At 40.2% G+C, this 14,243-nt stretch overlaps 1 protein-coding gene across 3 annotated transcripts in view; it reads right to left on the reverse strand.

The window, feature by feature from the left end:
* Positions 1-14,243, reverse strand: part of MANBA (mannosidase beta) — a 128,424-nt gene that overhangs the window by 93,319 nt on the left and 20,862 nt on the right. For all 3 annotated transcript variants that reach the window (XM_077755754.1, XM_077755755.1, XM_077755752.1), the window contains exon 5: positions 8,196-8,319. In XM_077755754.1, coding sequence (XP_077611880.1) covers positions 8,196-8,319 — 124 coding nt within the window. The remainder of the gene's footprint in view (positions 1-8,195; positions 8,320-14,243) is intronic.

Here is a 14,243-nt window from a genome sequence, read left to right on the forward strand (position 1 = left end):
GATAAAGCACTAAATAATACTCCTGAAATTAATATTACACTATATGTTAACTAAAATTTAAATAAAAACTTGCAAAAATAAACAAAAATAAAAAGCTTTTGCACAATAAACAAAACCATCAACAAAATAAAAAACCAAGCTACTAAATGTGAAAAGATATTCACAAATGAAAGTTCTTATGGGCGATTAATATCCAAATTATATAAAGAACATATACAACTACTCAACATCAAAAAGAATAAATAATCCAATTAAAAACAAGCAGAGGACCTGAACAGACATTTTTCCAAAAAAGACATATAGATGGTCAATGGGCACATGAACAGACGGTCAACATCACTCATCATCAGGGAAATGCAAATCAAAACACAATGAGGTATTACCTCACACCTGTCAGAATGGCTAGAATCAAAAAGACAAGAAAAAACAAGTGTAAGTGAGGATGCAGACAAAAAGGAACCTCGTACACTGTTGGCGGGAATGTAAATTGGTGAAGCCACTGTGGAAAACTGGAGTTTCCTCAAACAGTTGAAAATATAAATAGCACATGATCCAATAATTTCACTACTAGGTATTTACCCAAAGAAGACAAAAGCACTAATTTGAAAAGATATATGCACCCTATGTTTACGGCGGCATGGTTTCAGTAGCCAAGATACGGAAGCAATCTAAATGTCCATTGATGGATGAACAGACAAAGAAGACACTGTAGGTATGTGTGTATAATGGAATACTACTCGGTCACAAGAAAGAATGGACCTAGTGGGTATTATGCTAAGTGAAATGAATCAGACAGAGAAAAACAAATACTGTATGACGTTATTTACATGTGGAATCAAAAAACAAAAAAAACAAAAAACAAATGCAACAGATGCACAAGTACAGAAAACTAACTGATGGTTCCTAGAGGGGCAGGGGTTTGGGTGGGTTGCAAAGTGAATAAAGGGGACTGGGAGATACAGGCTTCCCATCATACAATGAGTAAGTCATGGGAGAGAGGGTTCAGCAATGGAAATAGAGTCAGTATCACTGTGACAGTGTGGTATGGTGCAGATGGTAGCTACACTTGTGGGGACAGTCCATATCCATATGGACTTACTGCATCACAATGTTGTACACCTGAAAACAATGTAACATGTGTGACAACTATACTTCAATAAATAATATAATAAAAAATAAAACAAATAAAAGGAGATCTAAAAAAATAACAAACAATACCTATCACCCCCAGCTCTCCTGAAGTGGAATGCAAATAATTTCAAAAATGGACGAAGTACTGAGATGGGGATAGCTAAACTAGTAACTGTCTCAAAATCAGGTCTCCTTCTCAATGACACCAAGTTATTATACATCTCCTTACCCTGACTAATCAACTCGGGGCCCAAACAATAGGGGAATTCTATTAAAACAAGGAAGACAGGCAAGGCTGAGGTCTTCCCAGGCCTGAAGACTCAGTGATGGCCTACCTGATGCTCCCTGAAGAAGAGACCGCAGTCTAGAGTGTTCCTTAATCAAGCAGCAACCCAGAGGATGGCAGACAATGTGGTGCTGGCCACTGCCTCATTTTCAAGTTTTCCAATGCTGATTCGGCGAGGTCTCTTTACCTTTTTTTGTTTATGTATTTATCTTGAGAGAGAAAGAGAGAGGGGGAGAAAATGAGCAGGGGAGGGGCAGAGAAAGAGGGACAGAGAGAGAATCCCAAGCAGGCTCCACACAGAGCCGATGCAGGGCTCAATCTCACAAACCATGACATCATGACCTGAGCAAAAACCAAGAGTCAGACATTTCACTGACTGAGCCACCCAGGGGCCCCCGGTGAGGTCTCTTTAAAAACAAACAGGGGTGCCTGGGTGGCTCAGTTGGTCAAGCGTTCGACTTCGGTTCAGGTCATGATCTCGCGGTTCATGGGTTCGAGCCCCGCGTCGGGCTCTGTGCTGACACCCAGCTCAGAGCCTGGAGCCTACTTCAGATTCTGTATCTCCCTCTCTCTCTGACCCTCTCCTGCTCACGCTGTCTCTCTCTCTCTCTCTCTCAGAAATAAATAAAACATTAAAAAAATTTTTTTAAAAAACAAACAAACAAAACACCATGAGTCTGACTTGGGTGGAAATTTGTATAAAGAGTAGGCAGCTACACACCCAGAATAATGTGTGCTGCCTCTTCATGCAAACAATCTTCAAGACAACTCCAATTTGGGTACATGTGGCCAATACATTAACCTTAAAATCCTCTAAAATATGCCAGCTCCTTTTATATTCCTATATGGTCTATTTCTTTGTTGAGCTGTGGTCAGAAAAAAAGGAAAACAGCATGGGGTGCCTGGCTGGCTCAGCTCAGTCAATAGTGCGTGTGACTGTGGATCTCAGGGTTGTGAGTTCAAGCCCCTGTTGGGTATAGAGATTACTTAAAAATAACATCTTTTAAAAAGAGAAAGAAAGAAAACAGCTTTATTCACAGTTGTCTAAGAGGAAAAAGAAGTATAATACGACACGGAAGTAGAAAAATAAGAGACAGCTTGGGGGCACCTGGGTGGCTCAGTTGGTTGAGCATCCGACTTCAGCCTAGGTCACGATCTCCTCGTTCCCAAGTTCAAGCCCCACGTGGGGCTCTGTGCTGACAGCTCAGAGCCTGGAGCTTGCTTCAGATTCTGGGTCTCCCTCTCTCTCTCTGGCCCTCCCCCATTCATGCTTTGTCTCTCTCTCTTTCAGAAATAAACATATAAAAATTTGTAAAAAAGAAAAATAAGAGATAGCTGAGTCACTTTAACTCAAGTGAGTCTACAACTACCAGAAAGACTCTCAAGCCATATCCTAAACCTTACTTTAATTGATTATAAGTAAGCTGCAAGTATTAATGTCTTTATGTAGTCATGTGTCTAGCTTCAAGCTAGCTTGAAGAAAAACTGAATTCTTCCATACTTATACCTTCACTCAGTTGTAATGACTGCCGTAACTTACAAAGCACAGAAAAAGAACCATGGAATGTCAAAGGCAGAAGAAATTTGGCAATCTTCTCATCACTTTGTAGATGAGGTTCCTGAGGCCCCACCTGCAGAACTTGGCTCAAAAGCTCCAGAGCCAAAGGACAAGTAGAGGGCCCATGTTTCCTGACTCTAATGTTCTCCATCTTGCATGCATCTCTCACAGAAGCACCTCTCAAAGAAAAACACACTAGCAGGCCCGCAATGATTGAAATCTGCATATGAACAATGAGGAAAACCAAAAGCAAAGTTACTTGTATGATCCAGGAATCACACTACTGGGTATTTACTCAAAAAACACAAAAACACTAGTTCAAAGGGATATATGTACGCCTATGTTTACAGCAGCATTATTTACAAGAGCCAAACTATGAAAGCAGTCCAAGTGTCAATCAATAGATGAATAAAGAGGTGCTCTCTCTCTCTCTCTCTCTCTCTCTCATACACACACACACACACAAACACACACACACACACACACACAGAGGAATATTACTCAGCCATAAAAAAGAATGAACCCCTGCCATTTGTGACAACATGGATGGAGCTAGAGAGCATTATGCTAAGCTCAATAAGTTAGTCAGGAAAAGACAAATACCATATGATCTCACTCAGATGTGGAATTTAAGAAACAAAACAAATGAGTAAAGGAAAAAGAGAGAGAGAGAGAAACCAAGAAACAGACTCTTAACTATAGAAAACAAACTGATGNTACACTTATCATAATGAAAAAAATAAAATGATTTAAAAAAAAGCAAAGCCTTTCAGAATCTTGAGTCCAAATATCAAATACATTCAATGTGAAACAAAGCATTTGGAGGCGAATGTAACATTAAAATATTAGCCTCTTAATAAAAAAGGGTCTGTGAAAAAGAACACTGAAATGTACAAACACAGAGTAAATGCATCTGACCCTCTCCTAAATCATAATCATATGTTGCCACAGTTCCTCCATTTGCCAAAATACCATCTTTGTAACCTAAACTAGCTCACAAAAGCATGACAACAGTTATGGGAGCCTCAAACAGTAGAAATATATTTCTTTAATATGTACTGTCTGTAGACCTTGACAGGCCCTATAAATTATACCCCGACCCAGAAAAGCAAGATGTTAAACCTACCTAGAGAAACAAAATATACCCACAGGTCACGGTTAGGAATACACGATGTCATCTGGGGGGTTAAGAACTAGCAATGAAATGGAAGCACATTCGGGTCAGCATGGGAAGGATCTGCAAAGGATGGGAGGTTGCTTATGTAAGATGAAACACAATGTTTCATCTCACTGGGAGGAGAAAGCTATTCAAAGATAGTTGCCTTGATTAGCTTCACCCTGCTGAGCATCTAACAGCTCCTCCTTCTGCCCACTTGCTCCTTGCATCTTTAATAGGTGATGAAAAGCTGCAGTGAAGAAACAGTGATGACAGGCTGAAATGACCAAGCCACCGAATGTTTAAATTCAAACATAGGATATTTTCCTGTGTTCCTGCTAGGATTATAGGACAGCCTTCCGCAGCTGCTTTTCAAAGAGCGAACAGCTTGCATTAGCCAAAAAGGCAGGCTCAGTTAGTTACAACAGCTGTTTTCCCAAGCAGCAAGATCTCCTTGCTTATTCAGCAGGATAAAATCCTCGAAAATGAAACTAAAGCAAAAGAGACACAAAGCAGAATCTCCCCCAAACAAGGATAAATTGGTAAATTCCAGAGGAAAAAAATCTACTCAGGCAACAAGGTAGCTAATTACAGAGAGATTACTCAAGCAACCTACCTACCCATAAAGATATTTTCAAGGGTAAATGCTGTTATTTGATGGGTAAAGTAACTCAAAGATGAATGAAAAACTGATTCAAAATAAATGCATCAAACAAGGCATTAACCAAGATTGACAAACTTTGCTTTATTGTAATATTATATTCACTATGGGCAAAGGGCAGCAATGACCTTCAATGCAGGCTTCTGTTGGGCAGGCTGGGTCAAGCTGAAAGCTAAACTCACTTCTCCAATTCAAAGGCCAGGTTTCTGAGTATGAAGGAGGGGGTGCTTTAGGCTTAGGCAGCAAGTAAATTTGGATAGGGTGGTAGAAGGCAGCATCACAGGGTGGGGGTGTGGGCGCAGCAGGAGTGCTTAAGCACAGGTCAAAGATCCACAGCTCACCTCAGCTCAAGAGGAGGGTTCACATGTTGAGAACATCTCTGTGCTATTTCTTTCTGACTGTGGCAACAACAGATTAAACAATGTAGCATTTCATCAGAACATACTTCTTATATATTTGGATTTACTGTGTTGAAGTAAGCTTATAAAAAGCTCATAAAACTACACAATCATCCTTCCCTAGTATATTTTAGGGCATAATGTGAACAATTCACAATAGATTATAAATATGAAAGACTTAACAATATTATTTACATTATTATTTATTATCAATAAATAAATACATGTACCTCTCTCCCCCACTTTCTGTCTCTGTCTCTCTGTCTCTGTCTCTCTCTCACTCACACCACCACCAACACCACCACCACCACACAGGGCCTGCAGTTTGGGCCAGATTATTTGCTTATAAATGTCCTAATCTTTCGAATTGGGGCATCCACCCACCCCTACCAGCTATCTTTTCCCTAACTCTCCTCCCAAAGTCCAGCCTTGGAAGGAGAAACCCAAGTCCAGCCAGACTTTCCCCACCCCTCCCCCAGCAGATGGGGTCATTCTTCCACCCCTTCCCTAGAGAAAAGAACAGGAGAATCTTGCTGGGTTTCTGCACCCAGTAAAAACATCTGAGCTTCCCTTTTCTGTACCAGGGTCAATCTTTCACTGTCCAGAACACTAAAAATGTGGGTGCCTAGAACAGCTACTGCTATTAAAACCTGAATTACAGGGGTGCCTGGGTGGCTCAGGTGGTTAAGCGTCCAACTTCAGCTCAGGTCATGATCTCAGGGCTGGTGAGGTCAAGCCCCACGTCGGGCTCTGTGCTGACAGCTCAGAACCTGGAGCCTCCTTTGGATTCTGTGTCTCCCTCTCCCTCTGGCCCTGCCCTGCTCACACAGTCTCTCTCTCTCTCAAAAAAATAAACATTGAAAAAAAATGTTTTAATAATAAAAAAAACTGAATTAGAATATTTCAGGGCTACAGAGGAACTATTCAAATAAATATTTTCTAATAGGTTTTTAAAATTTTGTTTTTACATTTATTTATTTTTGAGAGAGTGAGACTGAGCACTAGCAGGGGAGGGGCAGAGAGAGAAGGAGACACAGAATCCCAAGCAGGCTCCAGGCTCTGAGCTGTCAGCACAGAGACCAGCACAGGGCTCAAACTCACTAGCCATGAGATCATGACCTGTACCGAAGTCAGACACTTAACCAACATAGCCACCCAGGCACCCCATTATTTTTCAACTTTTAAATATCTGTTGATTTCCGTGATGACTGCTGTCTTTCAAAAAAACTGCAAAAAAAAATCTGAAAAAAATTCCTAAAGGAAGTTCCTCACCTCATTTTACATGTTATCTTCAATTGTCTTTATTACATCAAATAACCAAATTGAAGTCTATAAAATTAATCAGAAATATAATTACTGCTTGATATGCACAGAGCATATCCTGTGAAAAGGAAACATTTTTCTACATGTTAAGTACAAAAAGTTCTGCAGTAACAAAATAGGAAAAACGTAGTTGATATGGGGAATTGATTACACTGAATCTAAATTAAATTTTAAACCTCATTTAAATTGATTTAATCCACATAAAATTCACCCAGTCACTAGTGACTAATAAACTGAACTCTAATGACTCATATTCAGGAAGAAATGTTTAGCTTCATATTCAAATTTTTAAAGTAAACTAGAGTAGTGTTATTCAAACATTTTCAAGTACCAGAGTATTTAGAACTCATAGCACTTTTTGCAAACCACCCAAAACACTGATTAAGCTTCAAAACAATGAAATAAATAACTTCCTGCGAAATCAGACCTCTCCTCACACTAGATTTTATTATATATCTGAGAAAAAAATATTGGTGGGGACGGGAAAGAATGAATCATCCTTTGATTTTAGTAGGAGAACTCAGTTCAAGTTACACCTCTGAATAGTTCAGAAGCATTAAACTAGAGAGCTGTGGATGGCCACATTTACACATGCAGGCTAAACTGCATCTTTTCGTGCCTTTTTACCACTTACAAATGCCAGCAGCACTAATAACCTCAACTATCAACCATCTCTGATTTGCTTTTTTTTTTGTCTTCCGCCTTTAGAAAAACGATTTGGCTTGATGAAATAGCAACGTCGGGTCACCAGGACTCTTGCACGGACATGCCACATTCTTGCTTGCAGATTCCATCCAGTTAGGTCTGCGTGTAACTGGACAGAGCATCGTGGCGTATCATTCAAGATCCCCCTTCACCAATTTCCCTGACTTCTCAAATCCTCACTGATCTTTGATTTCCTAAACTACTGGGGACTCATCCCACAAGGATTATTACACAGTCTTGTTTGGTGTGGTAACTGTTCTATCTCCCCTCCCTTACCTTATCTCCCTTACCCGTGCAGGCATGAGTGCACTAATTCTAGTTCCTTTCTGTGCCAAACAAACACCGTGCAGGGCAAACAACTCAACAAAAATACTGGCTTTTCATGGATTCATTGACATCAGTGAGATTTCTGACGTTTTATTCAATGCTCCTGTCTGGGAATCATTCCTTCGGCTGAGAAAGTAGTATTCTTTATCTCACAAAACTTTCTTTATGCTTTGTGTGTGGTCTGGTTTATTTTTAACTCTTAAGAAGGCTGGTATGGCATGGCCTTCGGAAAAGAAAACGTGCAGTGGCAGAAAGGCAGCCCAGTGATTGAAGTAAATCAAGACCTGGGCACAGTTGAGTTCTCAAAGGGGGACCAGGGACCACAGAGAGGCACACAAGACAAGCAAACCTTTTAGAAGGAAAACGTAGCTCAGAAAAACCCAGAGCTGCTCTTGCTTTCTCTCATTTTCTTTTCAAAATATGTTTAAAAATATCTACCTCCTTCCTGCTTTATACTGTAAATTTTCATGACAAATCACAGTCTGTGTATATTTTTCATGCTTATAAATTTAATGTGTCACCCAAATTCTTTTTAAATGAATCTCTGGAAAGTATATCTATGTCTTCAGATTATAAACCCAATTCTTATAACATAGAGGAGGCTCAAAAAAAAAAACAAAAAAACAAAGAAATCACATCTCTTAGCTTACCAAAGATAGGGGAAAACGTGAAGAAGTTCAGATGACAAATATTATAGGCTTCGATTCTGACATCTTTCCAGATGCCCTGGGTAGGAAAGGATGGCCCCCAGTCCCAACTAAAGGAACTCTGCTCCTGTAATTTCAAGGGCGGAAAAAAGATACATTCCAATTACCATGACATTTAAACAACTATGAAGACCTGTTTCTTTTAAAAATACTATATACCTGTATATTAGTTTGCTAGGGCCGCCATAACAAAATACTACAGACCAGTAGCTTAAACAACAGAAATTTATTTTCTCACTGTTCTAGAGGCTGGCAAGTCCAAGATCAAAGTGTGGGCAGGTTTGGTTTTCTCTGAAGCCTCTCTCCTGGGCTTAGAGAAGGCTACCTTCTCACTGAGTCTTCACACGGTCTTTTTCTGTGCACACATACACATGCATTTCCTCTTCTTACAAGGACATCATTCATACTGGACCATCTCCCACCCTAAAGATCTCACTTTAACCTCATCACCTCTTTAAAGACCTTATCTCTAAACAAGGGTTACATTTACAGCTGCTGAGGATCAGGACTTCAACATAAAAATTCAGGGGAGACATACAATTAAGTCCATACTGGTGTTTGTGTGAATGTGTGTGTCCCATATGGAGCATCTAAAATGGCCAACAATTGGGGTATCTGGGTGGCTCAGTTGGTTAAGCATCCAACTTCGGTTCAGGTCATGGTCCCACAGTTTGTGGGTTTGAGCCCCACATCGGGCTTGGTGCTGACAGCTCAGAGCCTGGAGCCTGGAGCCTGCTTCAGATTGTGTGTGTGTGTGTGTGTGTGTGTGTGTGTGTGTGTGTGCGCGCGTGCGCGCGCCCCTCCCCCACTCACACTCAGTCTCTCAAAAATGAATAAACGTTCAAAGAAAAATTTTTTTAATCACCTACAATGATTCCCCTTCTAGTATTCATGCCCTGTGTAATCCCCTCTCCTTGAGTATGGATTAGTCCTAGTGAATCACTTCCCTCCAGGAGTATATAGCAGAGGTGATATCATTTCCAAAACCAAGCTATAAAAAAAAACTGCAGTTTCTGTTTTGGGTGTTCACATTGCTCTCTCCTAGCCATGAGGGAAGGCAGCTGCCATGTTGTGAGGAGGCCCACATGAGTAACCGAGTTTAGAAGCCAAACTGAGGTCTACTGATGACCACATGTGTGAGCTTAGGCACTAACACTTGAGGCCTAGTAAAGCCATGAGATTACCACAGCCCAGGTCCTTGGCTTGACTGTAACCTCATGATGGGCCTTGAACCAGAGGCACCCAGCTAAGCCACACTCAGATTCCTGACTGACAGAAACTATGATAATAAATGTTATCTTAAGCTGGTAAGTTCTGGCATAATTTGTTGTACACCAATAGGTAACTCATACGATAACTAATACATAAACCTATGCAACATAGTTAAATTTGGCAGAAATGTTTTAAGAACATAAAATCTGATTGTATACATTCTGACACTGAAGCAACACAATTAGTCACTCTTCAAACTTCTCCAAAATATCTCTGAACTTAGCATCGTGCTTAACTGTAATAACTATAAAGAATATTCTATTTAAATGTACTAACTATAGGGACACCTGGGTGGCTCAGCTGGTTAAGTGTCCGACTTCGGCTCAGGTCATAATCTCACAGTTCGTGGGTTTGAGCCCCACGTCAGGCTCTGTGCTGACAGCTAGCTCAGCTGTATCTCCCTTTCTCTGACCCTCCCCTGCTCACGCTGTCTCTCTCTCTCTCTCTCTCTCAGAAATAAATAAAAACATTAAAAAAGTTTTTTAAGTATTAAAAAATGTAATAACTAAAGAATGAGGGAACGTTTAAAAATAATTAAAATGTGTAAGGTTATTGAGTTCAGCTTTTAAAAAGGAATAAGCACCAGAGGAAGTACTAAGATCTTTCTGAATGGAACATGTGTAGAACAGAGCCCGAGGAATTGGCCAAAATGTTCTCATTTAACTGTTCTCAAAGTATTATTTGCTGGGGTGCCTGGGTGTCTCAATCAGTTGAGCATCTGACTCTGACTCTTGATTTCAGCTTGAGTTATGCTCTGAGGGTAGTGGGATCAAGTCCTGGGTCAGACTCTGTGCTGAGTGTGGAGCCTACTTTAGATTCTCTCTCTCTCTCTCTCTCTCTCTCTCTCCCTTTCTTTCTCTCTCTCTCTTTCTCTCTCTCTTCTCCCCCACCCACCACAGCCACTCTCCCCCTGGCTTGCACACTATCGTCTCTCAAAAAAAAAAAAAAATGAAAAGTATTATTTCCTAAGATCTGTATTTATCTAAGAGAAAGATAAATTAGTTTCCATTACAGAGACAAACAAGGAATCAAAACCACTTCATAGCATCCACATTCATCTAAATTCACCACTTCAGTATCAGATTCTCATGTTTGGAATGAAAACCATCTTGGGGCTATTTATTGAAGAGTTTGTAAGTTCATTCAGGTACATAATCTCTTTCTTAGAGACAGGAATAAGGACAAGGGAAAAATCATTCAACATCTTATCAGGCAGACTATTTTCCCCATCAAGGGCTACAAATCACTCCTATTCATAAAACTTCTCCAAATAAAAGTTTTCACTTATTCAAAAAATGTTTGTGAACTGCTTTCTTTACTTTGTTTCAGGCTGGGAGTACATCAATGTACAAAACAGACAGTCCTTCTGTTTACAGTGTTCATAGTATAGCATGAAATTCAGGTATTAAATAAATAACCACAAATGCAAAAGACATCAACAGGGAACAATATAATGGGGGGCAGGGTGTCAGGACAAGTTTCCCTGAATAATAGTGACTTTTACATGCAGATCTGAAGGGTAAATACCACTTGGCCAGTGTGTTTAGGGGAGAAGAGTATAAAAGCGTCCCTTTCAGAAGGAACAGCACATAGAAAGGCCTTGCGGTGCAAGAGACTATGGCACATTGCAGGAGATGAGGAGGGAATGATGGGAAGAGATGGAGAGAAATCCGGAGATGTGGGCATGAGCCAGACTGAACTAAGACCTGTTACTTTAGCCTAAAGGCAATGAGAAGCTGTTGAAGAATTTTAAGAAGAGGAATGCTGTAATGATTTCTGTCTGAAGAGAACACTCTGATTGTTCTGTAGAAAATTAATTGGAGGAAGGCAAATGAGATTGTGTAAGATACCAGTTAGATGGTCAGGGCAATAGTTCATGCAAGAAATGACTATAGATTGAACTCAAGCACGGTAGTGGAAATACAGCATGGGAGGATTCAAGAACTATTAAACAGGTACTATCCACATGGTCAAAATGACTTACTGATGGGTTGGAGGAAGGAAAAGAGAAAGAGGGAGTTACCAAAAATAACTCTTAGATTTCTGGCTTGAGCAACTGTTCTGGATGACATTCCATTCAGCCAGACAGGAAGCCCTGGGAGACGGGTTTAGATCCAAGCACAGGGTTGGACATCCTGAGCTTTAGGTCCTTGTGAATCGGGCAAGTGAAGATGTCTGGTAGGCAATCTAGTATAAGGTCTTGAACTGAAGAGAGGTCTGGACTGAAGATACAATATTAGAAGTCATTAGAAATTCAACTGGTTATTGAAGAAGTGAAGCTATATGAGATAGCCTAGAGAAGGTATAAAATGAGAGGAGAAGTGTCTAGAACAGAGACAAGCATGACTAATATAACTTCCAAGAAGGGGAGATTGATCTGGATAAAGCAACTTAGAAGGAATGGTCAGAGATGCAGGTAGAAAACAAGGATGGTGGAGAATATTGCTAAGAGAGTAGCTGAAGTGAGGAAGTCCACCATTCAGGTGGGACAGAGAAGGAAACAGAGACAAGAGGGAATTTGTGCTGATATCTCTACCCCACTAACTTCATATAATCAGTTATACACTTAGAAGTTTGTAATTATAGGAATGCCTGGGTGGCTCAGTGAGTTAAGCATCTGACTTCGGCTCAGGTCATGATCTCATGGTTTGTGAGTTTGAGTCCCATGACGGGCTTTGTGCTGACAGCTCACAGCCTGGAGCCTGCTTCCAATTCTGTGTCTCTCCCTCTCTCTGCCCCTCCCCCACTCATGCTCTGTCTTTCTCAATAATAAAAGTTAAAAAAATTTAAAAAAAGTCTTTAACTATAGAAACAAGTCTCCAAAATAAATAATAACACCACCCTACATTTTGTTTTTGTTATTTTTTAATGTTTATTTCTTTATTTTGAGACAGAGAGAGAGCATGGGTGTGAACAGGGAGGGGGAGCAGAGAGAGAGGGAGAGAGAAAGGAGAGAATCCCAAGCCAGCTCCATACTGTCAGCAAAGAGCCTGACATGGGGTTGGATCTCACAACTGCAAGATCGTGATCTGAGCTGAAATCAAGAATCAGATGCTTAATATACTGAGCTACCCAGGCACTCCCCACACATATACTCTACATATTCAATAGCTAAATAGCACTTTACAGGATGCAAAGTGCATTTACATTATTATTTCACTTATGCTCCTATCCACACAGCCAAGATATTCACAAATGACGGACCTGCTTAAGATCATTCTGGGTCGTAAAGCCAGAATTCAGATCTAAGATTCCTGACTTGCTCTCCAATTCAAGTCTCTTCCCACTGGACCATTAGATCTAGCCAGAAACAAACAACAAGACACAATTCATTGTTCCGGCAAGTTTGCCCCAGGGTTCGTGCTCCACACACCATGAGAGCAGAGTCATATGTCTGATTCCAGATTTCAGTGACAAGGGCTTGGTTATATAAAGATAACCTGTAAATGTGTTTTAAATACCACAAATTGAATGGGGGGGCAGAGGAAAGATGCTACTTGGATATATGCATTATATACATATAATTTTATTGAAGACCTGAAGAATAATATTAAGATTCAGAAAGTCTTCATTCTAATAGAAGAGGAGAGAGAAAAAGTGCAAACTCTAGTATTCGAACCACTGTGCCATTTGAAGCCGAAGGCCAGAAACAAAAGATGAATTATAAACAGAAGTACCCAAAAATGGACCCACAAACATACAGCTGACTCATCTTTGACAAAGCAGGAAAGAATATCCAATGGAATAAGGACAGTCTCTTGAGCAAGTGGTGTTGGGAAAACTGGACAGTGACATGTAGAAAAATGAACCTGGACCAGTTTCTTACACCATACACAAAAATAAACTCAAAATGGATGAAAGACCTAGATGTAAGACAAGAAGTCATCAAAATCCACAAAGAGAAAGTAGGCAAAAACCTATTTAACCTTGGCCACAACAATTTCTTACTCAACACGTCTCCAGAGGCAAGGGAAACAAAAGCAAAAATGAACTATTGGGACCTCATCAAAATAAAAAGCCTCTGCAAAGCAAAGGAAACAATCAGCAAAACTAAAAGGCAACTGACAGAATGGAAGAAGATATCTGCAAATGAAATACCAGATAAAGAGTTAGTATCCAAAATCTATAAAGAACGTATCAAACTCTCAAACAATAATCTAGTGAAGAAATGGACAAAAGATATGAATAGACACTTCTCCAAAGAAGACATCCAGATGGCCAACCAACACATGAAATAATGCTCAACGTCACTCATTATCAGGGAGATACAAATCAAAACCACAATGAGATACCATCTCACACCTGTCACAATGGCTAACATTAACAACTCAGGCAACAACAGATGTTGGTGAGGATGCGGAGAAAGGAGAACTCTTTTGCACTGCTGGTGGGAATGCAAACTGGTGCAGCCGCTCTGGAAAAGAGTACGGAGTTTCCTCAAAAAATTAAAAATAGAACTACCCCAGCAATTGCACTAGTAGGTATTTATCCAAGAGATACAGGTATGCTGTTTCGAAGGGGCACATGCACCCCAAGACTCTTAAATATGGAGAACAGAGGATGACTGGAGGGGTTGTGGGAGGGGGGATGGGCTAAATGGGTAAGGGGCATTAAGGAATCTACTTCTGAAATCACTGTTGCACTATATGCTATCTTGAATGTAAATTAAAAAAATAAATTAAATAAACATAAAAATAAATAGAAGTATAAGTACATAGT

Source organism: Crocuta crocuta, unplaced genomic scaffold, assembly GCF_008692635.1.
Source record: "Crocuta crocuta isolate KB4526 unplaced genomic scaffold, BGI_CrCroc_1.0 scaffold92, whole genome shotgun sequence".
NCBI lineage: Eukaryota > Metazoa > Chordata > Mammalia > Carnivora > Hyaenidae > Crocuta > Crocuta crocuta.